This window comes from Brassica rapa, chromosome A03, assembly GCF_000309985.2.
Source record: "Brassica rapa cultivar Chiifu-401-42 chromosome A03, CAAS_Brap_v3.01, whole genome shotgun sequence".
NCBI classification, from domain to species: Eukaryota; Viridiplantae; Streptophyta; class Magnoliopsida; order Brassicales; family Brassicaceae; genus Brassica; species Brassica rapa.
In genome coordinates this window covers 28,968,513-28,985,681 of record NC_024797.2, presented here as the reverse complement: position 1 = coordinate 28,985,681, position 17,169 = coordinate 28,968,513, and the positions used below count along the sequence as shown (strand labels likewise).

At 34.9% G+C, this 17,169-nt stretch overlaps 3 protein-coding genes across 5 annotated transcripts; all 3 read right to left on the bottom strand.

The window, feature by feature from the left end:
• Positions 1-3,616, bottom strand: LOC103861932 (cadmium/zinc-transporting ATPase HMA3). Its single transcript, XM_009139644.3, has 9 exons — positions 3,293-3,616; positions 2,969-3,226; positions 2,786-2,883; positions 2,439-2,694; positions 2,216-2,353; positions 1,659-1,986; positions 1,377-1,582; positions 1,060-1,262; positions 1-963 (listed from the first exon to the last, which is right to left on the bottom strand). The coding sequence occupies exons 1-9, from the start codon at positions 3,492-3,494 to the stop codon at positions 358-360; spliced, it is 2,295 nt and encodes a 764-aa protein (XP_009137892.1). The 5' UTR covers positions 3,495-3,616; the 3' UTR covers positions 1-357.
• Positions 3,617-4,157: 541 nt separating this feature from the next.
• On the bottom strand, positions 4,158-6,629 carry LOC103862157. The gene has a single exon (XM_033287212.1). The coding sequence runs from the start codon at positions 5,915-5,917 to the stop codon at positions 5,363-5,365; it is 555 nt and encodes a 184-aa protein (XP_033143103.1). The 5' UTR covers positions 5,918-6,629; the 3' UTR covers positions 4,158-5,362.
• A 302-nt stretch (positions 6,630-6,931) lies between these two features.
• On the bottom strand, positions 6,932-13,047 carry LOC103861931 (villin-4). Of its 3 annotated transcripts, none has more exons than XM_018657903.2 (22): positions 12,778-13,047; positions 11,943-12,066; positions 11,729-11,828; positions 11,587-11,655; positions 11,263-11,499; positions 11,020-11,197; positions 10,810-10,942; positions 10,578-10,740; positions 10,357-10,504; positions 10,024-10,280; positions 9,874-9,942; positions 9,723-9,791; positions 9,477-9,614; positions 9,272-9,400; positions 9,006-9,153; positions 8,734-8,885; positions 8,519-8,647; positions 8,373-8,438; positions 7,946-8,282; positions 7,627-7,865; positions 7,427-7,541; positions 6,932-7,339 (listed from the first exon to the last, which is right to left on the bottom strand). In XM_018657903.2, the coding sequence occupies exons 2-21, from the start codon at positions 11,996-11,998 to the stop codon at positions 7,428-7,430; spliced, it is 2,931 nt and encodes a 976-aa protein (XP_018513419.1). In that variant the 5' UTR covers positions 11,999-12,066; positions 12,778-13,047; the 3' UTR covers positions 6,932-7,339; position 7,427. The 3 variants fall into 3 exon arrangements, with proteins under 3 accessions (XP_018513419.1, XP_009137891.1, XP_018513418.1); XM_009139643.2 differs by having other exon boundaries at positions 6,932-7,344; positions 12,778-13,045; XM_018657902.2 differs by having other exon boundaries at positions 6,932-7,344; positions 11,943-12,039; positions 12,778-13,045.
• Positions 13,048-17,169: the final 4,122 nt, after the last annotated feature.

Below are 17,169 nucleotides of genomic sequence, written 5' to 3'. Positions count from 1 at the left end.
TTGGGATCCCGGTGAATTTTACATTTTTTTTTGTTGGTTATTGCTACGGTTTCATAAAACCATAATATTCAAGCAACTTGTTGTTTGTTTTAATTGATTGAAATGGTGAAGTAGATGAATAAGACTACAAGAGGATACTCCTTAATAAATAATGTATATTTATAAATATCGGTGACATAAGAAACACATCCAAACACACAAATTTGTTCTAAATAGAGACTAATATCCATCTTATTAAAACTAATTGGCATAAGTTTTGCATCTTCCGCCACAATAATTTCCAAATACTTCGCACACAAATTACAATACATTCAATTCTATAATATTATTATTTAGTACTTACCAATTCATACAGATTCAGAAACTCTCTAAGTCCCCTGTTTGCTTGTCCTTAGGGCCACTACAACAACCAGAGCAACAACTCTTTTTACTTGTCTCCCCACTCTTCTGCAACAAGCCCACTTCTAGATCCTCCACTTCAGGCTCCTCAAGCTTCACCGGCGACAAAGGAGAAGCACGGTAACACACAGGTGCAGCTTCACGCTCATCACGTAGAAGCATCATACTATTGAGTATCACAAGCAAACAAGTCCCTGCATCTGCAAGAACAGCTGCCCAAATGAGAGGGTAACCTACCAAACCAAGCACCATGATTGCTCCTTTAATGCCCACAGACAAAACCACATTCTCAATCACTTTCCTATGACTTCTCCTCGCTAGTCTCATCCCTTTAGGTATCTTGTTTATGTCGTTGGACATAAGGATGATATCTCCTGTCTCTGTCGCAAGTGCTGACCCTGAGATCCCCATTGAAATGCCAATGTCTGCTTTGGCTAAGGCCGGTGCATCGTTAAGCCCGTCTCCTACCATCATTGTAGGCCCTTGGCTCTTGAACTCATCGATGATTCTTGCTTTGTCTTGTGGAAGAAGTTCTGCATGAACTATATCCAAAGCGTCCCCTAGCTGTAAAAATGATAACGTTTTGGTTATTAAAAGATAAAAAATAAAAAATAAGAATAAAATAGAGAAAAGAATGATAAGATAATGACTATGCTTCACCTGTTCTTGAATAGACATGGCTGCGTCTCGGTTATCTCCTGTGAGCATTGCGGTTTTGATGTTTAAGGACTTGAGCTCCTGGAGAGCTTGAGCAGCCCCATGTCGACAACCATCCAAAAGGTTGAAACTACCGGTCAGTTCTTCTCCAATGTATATGTAACCAATGGTCTTACCCCGCTTCATATTAGCTTCAATACCCGGAACTTTATTTTACATCCACAAAGAAGAGATCATGCATATGTTAGATGGATATAGAACAATACAACAACACTCATGACTGTTCATAGGATGTAGCTTTAGTTGCAATGTTTTGAGACCTGTACTTAAGCATCCAGCTCTTTGTGCAATTCTTTTGTTTCCAATGTAGATATCTTGACCGTCTATTCTCCCATAAACTCCTTCTCCTGGAAAGTTCTGAAAGTTCTCGACCCTATCAGGTGTAGGCTCAACAGAAACTGATCTCGCGTAGTCAATAAGGGCAGCTGCCATCGGATGGCTTGACTTGCTTTCTATGCTTGAGACCCTGTGAACACATCTCAGTTTTAATCTAGTTCATCACATAGGCTTAACTCTGATGGGAAAACTGCATGGATACTTACCAGTAAAGCAAAGTTTTCAGATTGATATTTGGAGAAAGAGACTTAAAATCGGAGACCGTGAACTCGGCTTTTGTAATGGTTCCTGTTTTGTCAAAAGCAGAAATCCTGATCTTTGCCAAGGTTTCTAGACAATCACCGGTTTTGATCAAAAAGCCGGAGGTAGCTGCCTTAGTGAGAGCACAAAAGGTAGCAACGGGTGTGGATAGGATAAGACCACATGGACAACCGCTTACCAACACAACAAGTGCTAAGTGAAACCAATGGCTGAGGTTTTGAACCTTTAACAAGACAGGGATGACAGCAAAACATGCGGCTACAACAACAACAGCTGAACAAACCACAAAAAATGTTTTAAACGTTGGAAGAATCTATCATATATAACTACTGAAAGAGCCGGTCATGGGCATAACGAGATGAAACATTAGCCTGTGACCTCAAAATATTAATGGTTAATATGTATATATCATTCCGGCCATAAGTTCATTAAAAAATATATATATGTATTGATTTATTTAGTATAAGTCCAATAAATCTCAGGATCGATCCTGATTACTGACCTGGAGTGTAGTAGCGAGAACATTTGTCAATAAACCTTTGAGTTTTAGTTTGGCTTTTCTGTGCTTCTTCTACAAGCTTAGTCATTTTCGCAACCACACAGTCTCTGGCTAGAGCTGTAGTTTTGACCTTTATATAACCTTCAACACCCAAAAACGGATGGTGTCAACGAGCTGAAAGATTAAAGATCATTTATAGAACAAGAGAATGATATTGTTTTGGTACCATTAAGATTTATGGTTGCAGCCAAAACAGTAGAGTCTCTTTGTTTGGAGACAGGGAATGACTCTCCTGTCAATGTTTTCTCATCCACATCACAGCTTCCATCCACCACAACTCCATCGATCGGTATACTTTCTCCAGCTTTAACTGAAACAACTGTGTTTATTCCAACGTCATCTACGTCAACTTCTTGCCCAGTTTCCGCTATCACTGCCTTTCTAGGCGCTAAGCTCATCAGCGATGACATCACCGTGCTTGCCTGAAAACAATTGTTACTTCAAAACAGTGATGAACAAAGAGAAGTTAAACATTTGTTTCTTTCAATATAGAAACTCTATACATAAGCAGACCTTGTGAGCAGCACTTGACTCGAGCCAATCTGCAACAGAGAATAAAAACACAATTGTAGCAGCTTCTGTGTAATCCTCCATACATACTGTTGCAATCACTGTATCAAGAACAAAACTAGATGCATTAGCACACCAAAAGAACCTCTCCACATTCAGATCATTCCATCATAATTAATATTTTACCAGCAATTAGAGTGAGAGCGTTGATGTCAACCCTAAACCTTGTGACAGAAGCAACAGCTTTAGCGAGAATAGGAAAAACTCCAGCCACCACAGCAACAACAGCGAACCACTCAAGAGGACTATAAAAGTATTTGAGGAAGGAGAGAGCAAGCAATACACCAGAAACAACTGCAAAAGGGCTTGGCCATTGACTAGTCAAGCTTGTCTCTCCGTATGGTCTCACGCTTGCTTCTAACCTAGCTTTATTCAGTGCCTTGACTGTCAAGAAATCGATATTAGTATCAGAATAAAGTCAAAATAAATTTTTTTTTTTAAGTTATGTACCGATTTGAAGCGGAGAGATCAAGAGGATGTCATGGACAACGATGACGGTTCTAGAAGGGACGATGACGGAGAATTCTTTGACGCCGTCAAGAGGACGAAGAATTTCTCCGACAAGAGAAACTTCAGATGAACAGCAGATTCCGACCACATCGAAGTAGCTTGTCTGTAACTTCTTCTTCGTTGTCTCTTCAACGTTGGCCATCGTTGGATACGCGAAAGGTGTTCGGACAGAGAAATTCGAGGAGAAGACTTTTACAGGGTTGTAGTATATTGGGGTGTACTTTTTGTTTATTAGGATCTATACCTCGAAAACGACTTTCTCGTAAAAAAATTAGAGAATTTGTACTCCATACATACCAAATATCTCATATTTGCACTCCATACACCATATCCTTTCAATTTTCGTCCCCCTATCATTACTATTTTTCCCCCATTCTATGGTATCTCACCCTTTTTAGTATATTCAGCAAATTAACTCAAAAAATTAATAAGTGGATAAGAAAATATGAGATGGTTTCCTCAGGACATTTGTCGTGGTATTATTAGGTTATATATTTTTAATTTAAATTTAGTTATATAATTAAACTATACTCTCTCCATTTTTTTAATATAAATCGTTTTAGAGAAATTTTTATGTTCCAAATTATACGTTTTCGTTTTTCTATGTAAAATTTATTAATACTTTATATTATATGACCAATGATAATTTACCTTCTATTTAATTATTGGTTGATTTGTGGTTACGTAAATAATTAATGATGTTTTTGTTAAGAAAATATAAAAGATTAATGATTTCTTAATCTATGTGCACAATTGTAAAACGATTTATATTAAAAAAACAGAGGGAGTATTAAACTATTTTTTATTTTATTAATAAATTATTCATATTATACCATCTTTAGTCGTATATTTCTCTTGTTATTAATTTTATATAAATAGATAAAATCAAGTTTTATAAAAAAAATCAAGTTTTGTGGAGAAAAATGAAATCGATCTCCATTTATGAAATTTATAGATACACAATACTAATATACATGTAGTTTCTGAAATATTTTCTGCTAACGTTAGATATACAATTAGTTGAGGTTATATTGAAGACTTAAGCATCATAAATGATTTTGCCAGAGATTTTTGAACCTGTATCCGACATTTTGAAGCTGGCAACGAAATGTGATTCGATTTCTTTTGGTTGGATCTCTTGAGAGAACAATGTTTTTTTTTTTGGCGTAAATGTTAAAATCGAGAGAACAATGTTATTGCTGATAATTTAGCAACGCTTAGTCTTGTTAATTCCCTCCCCTATAAGCATGGGACGGATCCGGATATCCGGAAAATTTAGAGTATCGATCCGGATCCGTAGATTTAATATTCGGATCCGGATTCGTGGTTTTTTTATATCCGTCTCGATATTCTATTATCGCGGATATCCGGTTCTGGATCTGTAAAAATAATATTTTAAAAAATACTAAATTTTTTAATATAATACATAAATTAAATATTTAAACAAGATTTAGAAATATATTTATATATGTTTATAGTATTTTAAAAACTAAAATAGAATATTATAAGATTAATTCTTGCATAAATATTAATATATCAAATATAAATATTAATGAAATTTAAAGATTTAATGTGTTTTAAAAATATGGATCCGTATCTGGATATCCTGACCTAAAAATTAAGATATCCAGATTCAGATTCGATTTGGACGGATCCAAGATTTTACTATCTGGATTCGGATCCGGATATCTCAGATATCCTCTTTTCAGAGCGGATCTCGAATCGAATCCGGATCTCGGATAATAAGTTCCATGCCTATTCACCTAACTTCTCTGTTTTAAATTTAATGAAGTGTTTCAAGAAAATAATGATAGGGGCAGAAATATACTCATGCCCAACTAACTATGTTGAAGAAATTAGCATTGCTAGGTTTTAAAACATCCTTTGTTTGTGAGACAAAAACAGAAAGATTTTTCGAGATAGTTGGTGGTGAAAGTAATGTAAGAAGATATTTACAAAAATAATTACAGAAATCAAATTGCAAGACAAAAAAACAGTTATTCATGGTAGCTATGGTAGATTTGATTTTGAACCAATGAATTTAAATAAATCATCGTTCAATTTCTCAGGCAATGGTGGCATATGCTTCATCTGGTCCGGCACATTCTCGTTGAGCTTGTTGACAAGTACCATGATATTGTCGCGGGATTTGTTGAAGAGCGTAAGGTTTTCTTCGAGCTTTAAGGAATATGAGAGATTATCAAAAATCTGATAAAACAGTTTTCCGTTTTGGTTAATTACCTCATCGATGACCGCATCTTGAGGAGCTGAGTTTGAACTCTCAGATTTGACTCTTCTCAATTCTTTGATCCATCTGCAATGCATAGCGATATTTTTGGTGGTCTTATTTGGAAACTCTAACGAGATTCTCGCATAACGTGAGACACACGAATATTTAGAAGCGTCCTTAGGTTCTTTGAGTAGGGCGTTATCTAGAGTTGCTTGTTCTTCAGGGGTCCATACCATGGCGAATCCAGTGTCGTTTTTCAAGACTGGTCTCTTCAGCGGGGTCCTTGGCTCCTCGGATTGATTCATCTCTTCGTCTGTGCCGGAATTATTCGCCATCAAGCATATGCCAAAACCTCAAACAAACAGAACCCTCCAAAAATAAAAACCTCAAACGGTAATTATAAAAAATGAAAAGAAAACCCTAGCTCCTAAAAAATCAAAGCAAAAAAAATAATAATAGAGAAGTGTTTTATTTACCAGAAATTCTTAGCTCCTTGGTAAATCAAACTAAAAGATTGTTTTAGTCCAGTTAAAATTGGGAGGACGCACTAGGTTATTTGCCCTAGCTACGAAATAATAGTTTGGGTTATATCATATACTTCTTATGTTTCAAAATACATAAAGTTTTAAGATTATGCACAACTATTAAGAAACTTGTTTTTTATCTTAAAAATATCATTAAAATATAAATTAAAAGTTATTCAGCTAATCACAAAACAGACTACAAAATATCATTGGGTACACAGTTTTTGATAAAGTGAAAAAATGCTTTGATATATGAAAACATCATCTATTTTGAAACATCAAAAACTCCCTAAAGCATCATCTATTTTGAAACATATGGAGTATATATTAGTTGGGAAGAATTTAGGCTGAGAATAAAATTTGGGCCCAGCTGATTACAACTTTCTCCCTAAAAACAAATTAAAACAATAATTTATAATTAAATTGATTTATTTAAAAAAAAACTTTTCAGATTTATGAAATTAAAAAAAAAAATTATCTCTAATCTACAAAACCTCAAATTAGTTGAAAACAGACCAAAAACGAATTAAAAAAAAACAACAATCACATGTATTTATAAAATAATAATAAAAGTAATTTTTTAACCAAATAAATGAATTATCTCTACCAGAGTACATGGGAAGGGCAAAAAAATGAAAAAGGTTAAAAATAATTGGGGAGTACGAGAAACAAAAGTTTCAGAAATATAAGAATACGCAACAAAAGAAGAAGCTCTAAGCCAATTTGAATGCTTATGAATCAAGTTAAATGGTAAAAAGAATACGAATGTGTTCAATTTCTTAGATTCATGTGAGAGTTTGAGTTTGTACACTTTGCTATATACCAAAAAAAAAAACGTCACACAATTCTTGAATTCTGCCAAAAAGAAAAAGATAAAAAAGAAATGCAGAGTCTATTTGTTTTTATGAATACTCACTAAATAAACTCTTCCTTTTGCAACCAAATTTTCTCAATTTGATAGCAAAGTAACCCCAAGAATAAATAAATCAAAGACTCAAGGCCAAAACCTGTAACCTTAGCCCATCAAACTTTTTTTTTAAAGTTGGAAATGATAAAAGAGAGAAACAAGCAAACTGATGATGAAAACAAAGGTGAAAGATTTGAAGGAGAAAAATGATGAAAAATCAGAGGAAAAGAAAACTGCTCCATGAAAAAATTGTTATTAAGCTTCTATCATGGGGGAGCAGAAGCAGCTTAAAATGTACTGACACTGTCCCTTGAATCTTATCCTCTTGTAGCTGAAAAGAAGAAAAGGAAAACACAATCAAACTTCATTTTTCTCTGTCCAATAAAAAGATAGATTTTGTGTTTGGATTATACCTCAGAAGAGCTGAACAGCCATCTTGAATTTGTTCTGTTTCCATTTAGGCAGCTTGTAGAAAGCTTCTTTCGTCATACCAAATTTCTCTTTGAACTCCTCTGATGAAAGGTAAGCCTATAAACAAAGACCCACAACAATCAACATCTTCTTTCCATTCTCACTTACAAATAGAAGTTTTGTTTGTTGATTTGAACTTTACCTCTCTCCTTGTTACATCAATCTCTGAGACAGGATCAGCAGAAGTTGTCTTGAGACGTTCGTATGGGTAAGCTGGCAAATCTTCTTCATCTTCCACTCCTTCCTTAGCATCTTCTTGGATCGTCAGATATTCTATCCTGCTGCTCATTGATTTCTCCTCCTCCTTCCCATTCTCCTTCTTCTCCTCCTTTCCATTTGAGTTGGATCCTGGTGCTGGAGACTCGGGTGTCTTTGGGCTCGCTTCATACCCAATAAAAGCTCAAAATGTCAATACTCAAAAGTGAAAAAAGAGGTGAATCTCTAAACCAAGATTCGAATACCTTTGAGTGATTTTGGTATTGAAGGTTCTTGGGGAGGTGTTTTTAGTTGTTGTTCGAAAAGGGCACTACGAGAAGCAATGGCTGAAGACTTGGGAGCAAGCTTTGAGGAATCAGGAGTAACAGATCTAGGGTAGAGTTTTCTAACTACAGGGGGAGGTGTTGAGAGGTTTCTTGCGTTTTGGCTCTCAAACGTTGCTGCGAGTGCATTGAAAGCTGGAGATCTTCCCCTCACGCGAACCCTGTCTGGACTAAACGACATGCTTCTTGACCGCTGCTGTGATTTGTCTGGAACACTGGCACGGCCACCATATGAAGCTGGAGTTCTTCGTTTCGGTTTCTAATCATCAAAGCAACACCCAAAGAGAGAAATGAACAAACAAACTCTGAAGAATCATCAACAAGGAGGAAACCATGAAAGATTCTTTACCTCTGCAACTGGAGTTCCACCATTTTTGACAATTCTGAGCTTTCTCTGGAATGAGTTTCCATGCATCTGTAAACAAAATAGAGTTTTTACTCCTTTGTCAGGGCTTTCCTTCTTTCAGTATTTATTGAAGGTGTTATAGTACTTACAGCAGACTTTGAAGAATCCCAAGAAGTGAAAAACCTGGTGAAGAAACTTGGCTCACCACCTTCCATGATCACATATATAGGGGCTTCAGGGGATAACTTTTCCAGGAGAGAATCTTTCTCAATGAATTTCTAAGGAAACAAAAGGTATAGATGAGCAACTTTTCCTAAAAGTTTCAGAATCAAGAGTTTTTAACAATGCTTCTAATGAATCTGACCTCTCCAATAGTTAAGGCTTGCAACTTGTTCTTGGGGACTACTTCTTGGCCAACCCATACGAAGATCTCTGAGTGGCAGTCTACTATAAATATATCTTCTGTCATCAAGTCATCCTGTGTGAAGTTATATATCTCTGTCACCTTCAGAATTTCTGGATTAATTTGGATTTCAGCAATGAAAAGAAAAAGAGACAGTGTTCAGTATGAGCATATTACAGCTTGAGCTTAAACTTTTATTGTAAAAAAATAATCAGAATAATGAACTTCTGTACCTTTAGTGAATGTGCAGGAGAACAAGTGAGGGTCACTCTCAGGTTCCTTTGTGAGCTTTTGGCTCGAATATTCAGTTTTGCCTCCTAATAACTCCCAGAACTGTTCTGATTCTGAACCTTCCTTTTGTGCTCTAGTCTGTAGGTTTGGCTGCACAAAAAAAACAACATAACAGATGCTGCTTCAGCGACACTCAAAACATAACTAAGGCCTTAATGGAAACATAATTGACTTATCCTTATAGCAATTAAGAAGAAACTCATCTTACCTTAATAAGATCAAGCTGTCTCTCAACAAGTTCCTGGTCAGTTGAGGTTGCTAGATTCCCAGTCCAAGTAAAGACGGAAGTATCATTATGTAGTATGTAACAGTATGAGGAGCTCAGTGATGAAGCAACCTGTTGAAGTAAATCGACAAGATATTAGAAGCCATGAAGGTTTCAAAGGAACGAAGAATGGGAAAATGACACATACAGGGTCAACTTGTATGGCTTGCATATTTTCAGGACCAGGCCCTTGAATGCGGAATAGAGCAAGACCATTCTCATTGTAAGTATCATCATCAACTTCTTTCTCTGCTATGTATTTCTTGTATCCACTGCCAATACCACCCTGTCAAGATTCAGTCACGGCAAACAAAATCAGTAGATGTTGAAAATATCTTTATAAACCAGAACATTGATAATAAAACAAAACTACAGGCTGAAACTATCGCCAAACCTTGAAAACGATAAAGCTTTGCATAATGACGAAGAACTGAATCGGTTCCTTTCCTTCATAGATGCGAGCCTAAAGACAAGAGAATGAAAATGTTCAGAAGAATAAAAAAAACAGATAATATACTTTGGGAATGAGTGCAGAAGACGATTACTTGGGCTGGTACAAACTTCATTGATTCAACCATTTTGCTCGCCATAGACACTGCAGAAGCTCTTTCTTCCTACACATATGATCACAAACTCACAATTCTAAACCTACTTGCACCATGTAAGAATTTGATTTTGTTATTTGGAGAGCTCACCTCCACGCTTTGCTTTCCGAACCAAGTTCCTATAAGAACTTCTTCTTTCTCTTCACCAGGATAAGAATACTGGAAAACATAGCAATCTCCACTGTAGAACTTCGAATGATCAGCAGCTTGAAGGAGAATCTTTTGCTGATCATTCACACGCCACACCTGCAGATTCCCCGTGCAATCAATGAAAGCTTGGATCTCTTCTTTAGGTGGAGCAGCTTTCATTAGCCCTCTCACATTCACCCCTTGCCGTTGCAAAAGTGCTACAAATGACACCAAAAGAAACATTTAATAACGATAACATATCAGCTGAGAGTACGTATTTAAAATAATACTCACCGGCAACTCTGCCTCTACCATCCTCTGACACAGTTGTATTAGTTACTTGGGCCCATGTATCAAACTTTGATCTGAATGTAACGGTCTCAAACCCTTCTATTATGCGGATCATTTGCGATTTGGGTCGCTCAGATGAACGGATCATTTCCTGTATGATTCTTCTAACATCAGCAAACACCATGGTACACAACAAAAACAAAAGATTTCAAGACTCCACTTACTTCTGCTGCTCCACTTGCAGTTTTTCTATCATCAAGAGATGTGGTTCTTCCCATCCAAACAAACACTTCAAGTCCACAATCAAGAATATAACACTTGCTTGTATCCAGCATCTCTCTTTTCAAAGAATCTCCTTCAACAGGGTTTGCTTGTCCCTTCTCCACACTTCAATTTCACAAAAGATTCAGTAGAAGCATTATGAACTCAAAATATATATATGAAACACAATATTACCAGAATAATTTTTTGATATCGGAAGTGTGAGTTTTGTCTTCATCATTAGCTGTTTTTCTAGGTAAAGGAGCGAATCCACCAAAGAAACCCCAAAACTCTCCACTATCAGCATCAGCCATAAGTCTCCCATCCTCTGCAAATGTAAAAAAAAAAATACAGTTAGAGATGATAAAGACACTAATCCCTAGTTAAACCACTCAGCTCACTAACCAACAGTAGCAACTTCACATGTTCCATCATGGTAAGTATCTTTAATATACTGAACCACTTCAAGTGCTTTAGCTCTCTCTTGGATACTTGAATTGGATCCATTGAACTGGAAGATCTTGGACTTTGTGTCAAGAATGTAAATATCATCATGGGTTAAAGAACTCCGAGCAAAAGTAACCTGTAATCACAGTTTAGACCGTTAGTGTGTAACCACAACGTGAGATAAAGGAATGTGTGACTTGCCTCCTTGACATGGACCACATGTTTTCCTCTGCAGACGAACAAGCGGGTAATATGTTCTTCAGCTTCCACATGTTTGAATCCTGAAGCTACTCCACTTTCTTGAGGTATGATACATGGCTTAAAATAGGACAAGAATTTCTCGGTCTCGTGGCCTTGGACTTCACGATACTGAACTGCACGACCTCCTAGAGCTGCATCTAATTCAACCGTCTTAACTGCAGCAGTCCCAGCTTCATCCTAATTTGAAAATAATATATTTATAATCTTCCAAAGTTCTCTCCATCATTCTAACTAAACGAAGAACATATAAGAAGAGGGGCTTACCTGAGAAGTATCTTTACCAAGCCAGTAATGGATATCATGGCGCAATGCACCAGTTTTTAACGCTGTTGTCTGACCATCAAAGGAGTTAAACACTTTAGTCAAGGCTCCATCAAGAAAAGAGTAGTTACTAGGCCTTAGTTACCTTCAATACTATGTAGGAGTCTCCGGTGAAAAACTTCCCAATGGAAGACTTTGGGATGGGGGTAGGGCTGAAGTTCTCTATACGCCATACCTCAATACCGCTAAATTAACCGTCAAGGAGAATCTCATATGGATATAAACAAAAAAACACAAAATAATTTGAAATCAAAAGTACATAATAAGACTTGAGTAAGGGATTGGAAGGTGAAGGATACGCTTTCTGTCCAGCTCCTTGGAAAGCTGGGTCCAAATCTCTCATGGAAACAGACATACTTAAGCAGTCTTTTTACCACACTCCCCAACTTATAAACGCTGAAAAGGATAGAGACCACTTATAACCTATGAGGCAAACACCAAGTATGAGTTAACAAAATGCAAAACCAATCAAACAACACATTTCATTATAGACCACAAAAATCTTATTGTAACAGGCATAGTTCTATCGATTGCAACAGCACCATACACTAATGAAAATTCTAATACTGGATTCAGCTGATAAATAGAAGGGAAACCAGAAACCAAATAGAAGCCAGGAACAAACAAACAAACAAACAAAAAGAAACAAAAGTTTTCTTCTGAATTGAAATCAAATGACTGTACAACTAAGAATCCAAACCAGTCAACATCAACTCAAAGTCAATTCCAGTCAAATTACAAGGCGTTAACATTCATTATGAAACAATCCACTCAGGTTTGCCGCCAAAGAGAAAGAAAAAACTCTGAAAATTAAGTTACATTGGAAGTGTAGTTTTCAGTTCCCCAGACAATAGAAACTCAATATGAAACCAAGGCAAAGACTCTCCATTCAAACATCATCATATCTCACCAAACCCCAAACCTTTCTACCATCACAAAGCTTAAGGATTTAAATATCTCTACAAATCTATTTCACTTATTAAATTAAATATCTTCCTTCACACCAATCAATAACTACAGGGGACATCTACATCTTCCCAATTAGATCAATTGGATACACAACAAAAACCCAGAAAGCTGAAAACTTTCAGAGAGAAAACAAAAAACCCAGAATATACGAGTTTCAGTATTTACCTTATTCAGCTCAAAGCCCAGATCCAATCTGATGAGAACAAATTGCAAAAAAGTACAAAACTTTACTCAAATTTGCTTCCTTTCCTTGAGAGACAAAGCAGCAAAGATGAACAGAAGAAGCAGAGAGAGAGAGAGAGAGGGAATAAAATTGAAAGCTTTATTATCTAGAGAGAGAAGGAAAAGGCAAAGGAACAATTTTTAAGAGAGAGAAAGGTTGGAGGGAATGATGAGGAAGCCAGGCGTGCTTATCACTAACCCATGAACTGTAAAAATCTTTTGATTCTTCTTTTGGATTTTATTAATTAAACATTAAACAGAAACAGAGGAGTCAACAGAAAAAAAAAATTAGACCTTTGCAGAAAAAAAACTGTTCTTCAGAAAACAAAATACAGTAAAAATCAAAACTTTTTACAGTTTTTCATTAGTGATTAATGTCGTTACTACTCCTGAGTTTTTTACCATATTATACCACTAATTAATGGAGATTTGTCGCAAACATAAAAATTAAAATTTCAGTTTTCTTACCATAAATGTTTTGACTACACATACCCTTCAGGTTTAGACCACAAATGCCAGAAAAAAATTGAATATCATTTAATGAAACATATTTTCAAAGTTTTTTTTTTGTTTGGTGAATTATGTTATTATAAATTATGAGAAATATTACATAGACGATATTATAGCCGATAATTCTACATGTCTTATGAGAATTCACGCATGATTGCATTACTTTGAGTAGCCCTATGAGATTCATTCCTAACGGTACTCCTTCCGCCATGCTGAAGATCTCTTTTACGCATTTTCTCTAATTTTCTGCATAATTCGCTTTCTTTGGGAATTGGAACCCAAACCTCTTCCTGTAGAAATTGCGTTGTCTAGAGTTTGAACCCCAGATATGGGTGTAGAAACCTTTAAACCTTGACCATTAGGCCACGGTGCTTCTGCAGTATATTTTCAGAGTTTAGAACAAAAAGACCATTAACAAATAAATTTGGTCACATCTCTTTTTATTCTATTTTTTTCTTTTACAAGAAATTAGATTATTTTCATCAAGTCCATCTTTTCAGAAATACTTTGCTGTTACTAGTTATGGAGTTTCAAAACATTTTTAGGAATCTGAAAAAGAAATTCATTGTTTCAAACGTCTAATATAATCATAAGTTCATAAAATCAGATTTAAGTATTAAAATAAAAATTTGTTACAAAAAAAGAAGAACAAACAAAAGGTACTATTACCTTTAACTTTAAGGCTGGTTGTCATACTTTCTTGCTCTTTCTCTCTAGTCTTGGTTTAAATAATGTTGAGCTTTTTGATGATTGATTAGAAATGGGTTAGTTTCATGAATTAGGAGAAAAGATAAATAAAAGTCTGATAATTTAAATAACTTCCGTAGATAATTAAACTAGACCAATCTTTGTTGATAGAAAAATGTATTTCCTCCATTTTTTTGTAACTCTATTTCCTCCATTTCATCGTTACTGTTTTTTTGGAATTCTCACAAATGTCAAGAAATTGTTTATAATTGACGTATTTAAGTCATTTGCATTGTTGTAATTAAACTACAACTATAACTTGTATAAGCAAATATTGGCTAGCTTTCCCATAACTAATTTAAATATCTTTAGTTTGATTTATTTATTTTTAGAATAATCAAAAATATTAAGAAACATTTTAATCGACTACTTTAAGTTATTTTATAATCCAGTGTTTAAAGTATTTTTCTTAAATTGCAATTTTTAAGTTTTCCCAAAACTAATATAAATATCTATAGCTAATTGATTAATATGAAGTACAAAGAAAATATAATCTTCAAGCATTGATGCACGTACCTCACTGATTAGTAAACAGAAAACGAGAATTTCTCAAAATTTTAATTTGGTACTAACCTAATCCAACATTTAACGAGTATTTTTAAGCTTTGATAAAAAACGATAATTTCTAAGCTTGACTGAACGTACCTCATTGGTCGGCATATATCTAGTATTCAATGGTCTTAAACTTAAAAAAAGTATCAACGGTCTTTTTTTTGCTAAAGGGTAAGTGTCAATGGTCTTTGTCTTCTTCTTGTTTTTACTATGACGTCTGCTGTTTTTTTCTTGAAAAATGTAAAAAAGAATTAGCACAGAGACGGAAAGACTGAACAAGAATGTTCTTTTTCAGAAACGAGGACCAACTTGTCTATAGATTTTATGTGTTTGGTATAGTTTTTACATTTTTGTTAATTTTCGTTTACATATGGTTAATCTTTTTGTTTACATACGTAGACGCACGCAAAATTTACATATGATTAATTTTGTTTAAACCAATAATTGTTTTAGACTTGCATCTTTCTAAAATCCGAATATATAAATGTGAGACTAGTTTAACTCTGATTAGCAATAATGTACACACGTTTCCCATGCTTTGATTCCATAATCTTGACCCGAAATTTGATTCCATACATATAGACCCAACAAACTTAAATTTAAGTACTCTAGTGATACTTTAAATCATTATACAAGAACCTACGATACTACTTTATATTTCCTTTTCGACTACACGTCCACAACTATACACATAATCACAGAAAGCCTATTAATCACGTAATGAATAAATAAGTAACAAAAGCATCAACTTTCGTTGTCAAAGAAAACAAACAAACGTTAGCAAACCTTGCCAGCGTTTCTATGGGACCGAAATGAACAGAAAAATTGTTTGTAGTGTTTCCCTAACTAAATTTTCTTCTAATTCATGTACGTCCCTGTTATCATAATGATAAATATCTGAACGCGTTCAATAATTGTGATGTGGTTGGTTAACATTTTAGACTGTATATATAAATACTTTGGTAACTAATATGAAGTATACAAATAAATCAAGAAATGAGAAATGATAGGAATTTTTGAAATCAGCTAGCAACAGTCAAATATTGAAGTAAATTTTGTTAAAAAAATGTAAGAAAATAAGAAATTCATCGATCTATTGGAAAGACCATCATCGTAAGTTCATAACAGTAAGTCATTAACCAAGGTGATTCCCATATTATATAGGGTACACCAGACTGCAATATACAAAACATACACAAACCAAATAGTTACTGCAGTGTTTTTGAACCAAAATTGTTCGTTAATATTTGTATATGATGTGACTCAGGAAATACTAAACATGTTCAAAAACAATAAAATACTGTGATATAAAAAAAAATCAAATTATTAGTGACCAGTTGCCTGTAAAAATTGACATTTTAATTTTTGTGGGAGTTCAATGTTTTATTGTCTTACAGGAAAAGCATACATCAAACTAATTTTCTATCAAAAATAACAATTAATAAATATCAAAAACCGACAATACTAAAGTACACTTTCGGCTCCGATAGATATAATTCGACTAAAAAGGCAACGACTTCGTCTTTTTGAGTCACAACGACTGCCGCACTAATCGTCTCCACGAATATAAGTCAACATAGCCGCCGGTTGGAAACTGGTTGCTAAAGCCGTCACAGAGCGGGCCGAGAGGCCGTGGACCATTTGGTTTGACAATCATTGGCCAATTTTTAAAAATACAAACTATCATACTATATTTTCAACTTCCAAGCAAGGAGGGTGGTTGATTAGTGGCAGACACGAACCAAAATATCTTTCATGGTTTGAGTAAATCTTCTCTTAATTACTGATAACTATTCTCTAAAATAAATAAATAAAGTAAAGGTATATTTTGAAGATATCTTTACCAATTAACAAAATGAGCAAGTCCCATTAGCGTTTCTAAGCAACTTACAACCACATTAGAAGTAGCAGACTAATTGTGAATTTTCTAAATCTTTCCATGATACATGAAATTCAACTTTTCCTTGCTAAATAAAATTCCGTGTATCGAAGTTAATATGAAATGGGGCTAGAGAGTTTCTACAAGAACTTTGTTTGCTTGGGATACTCAATAGTATGATGCTACTACGCGATGAGAGTGAAGCCGCGTCTGCATGCTACCGTGCTTCTCCTTCGTGGCCAGTGAAGCTTGAGGAGCCTGAAGCAGAGGATCTAAAAGTGGACTTGTTGCAAAAGAGAGGGGAGACAAGTTAAAAGAGTTGTTTCAGTGGGCCTAAGCCCAAAGGACAATTAACAAAACTGAAAACCGTCTTCTGGTTTATGTCTTAGACCTTAATATATGTGTTATATATATGTATAAATAATTGTGGGTCCATAATTTTTGTGGAACTCCATAGGTAATAGTCGCTTGCAAGCTGCTCCGGTTATTGTGTTACTATATTACTCCCTTCGTATCACTTTAAGTGGTGTTAAGAGATTTTAATTTTGTTTCATATTATGTGATGTTCTCATTATTCTAGATAAAATTTAATGTCACTAAAAAGTTGTGACCAATTATAAAATATTGTATTTTTTTATTGGCTAAAC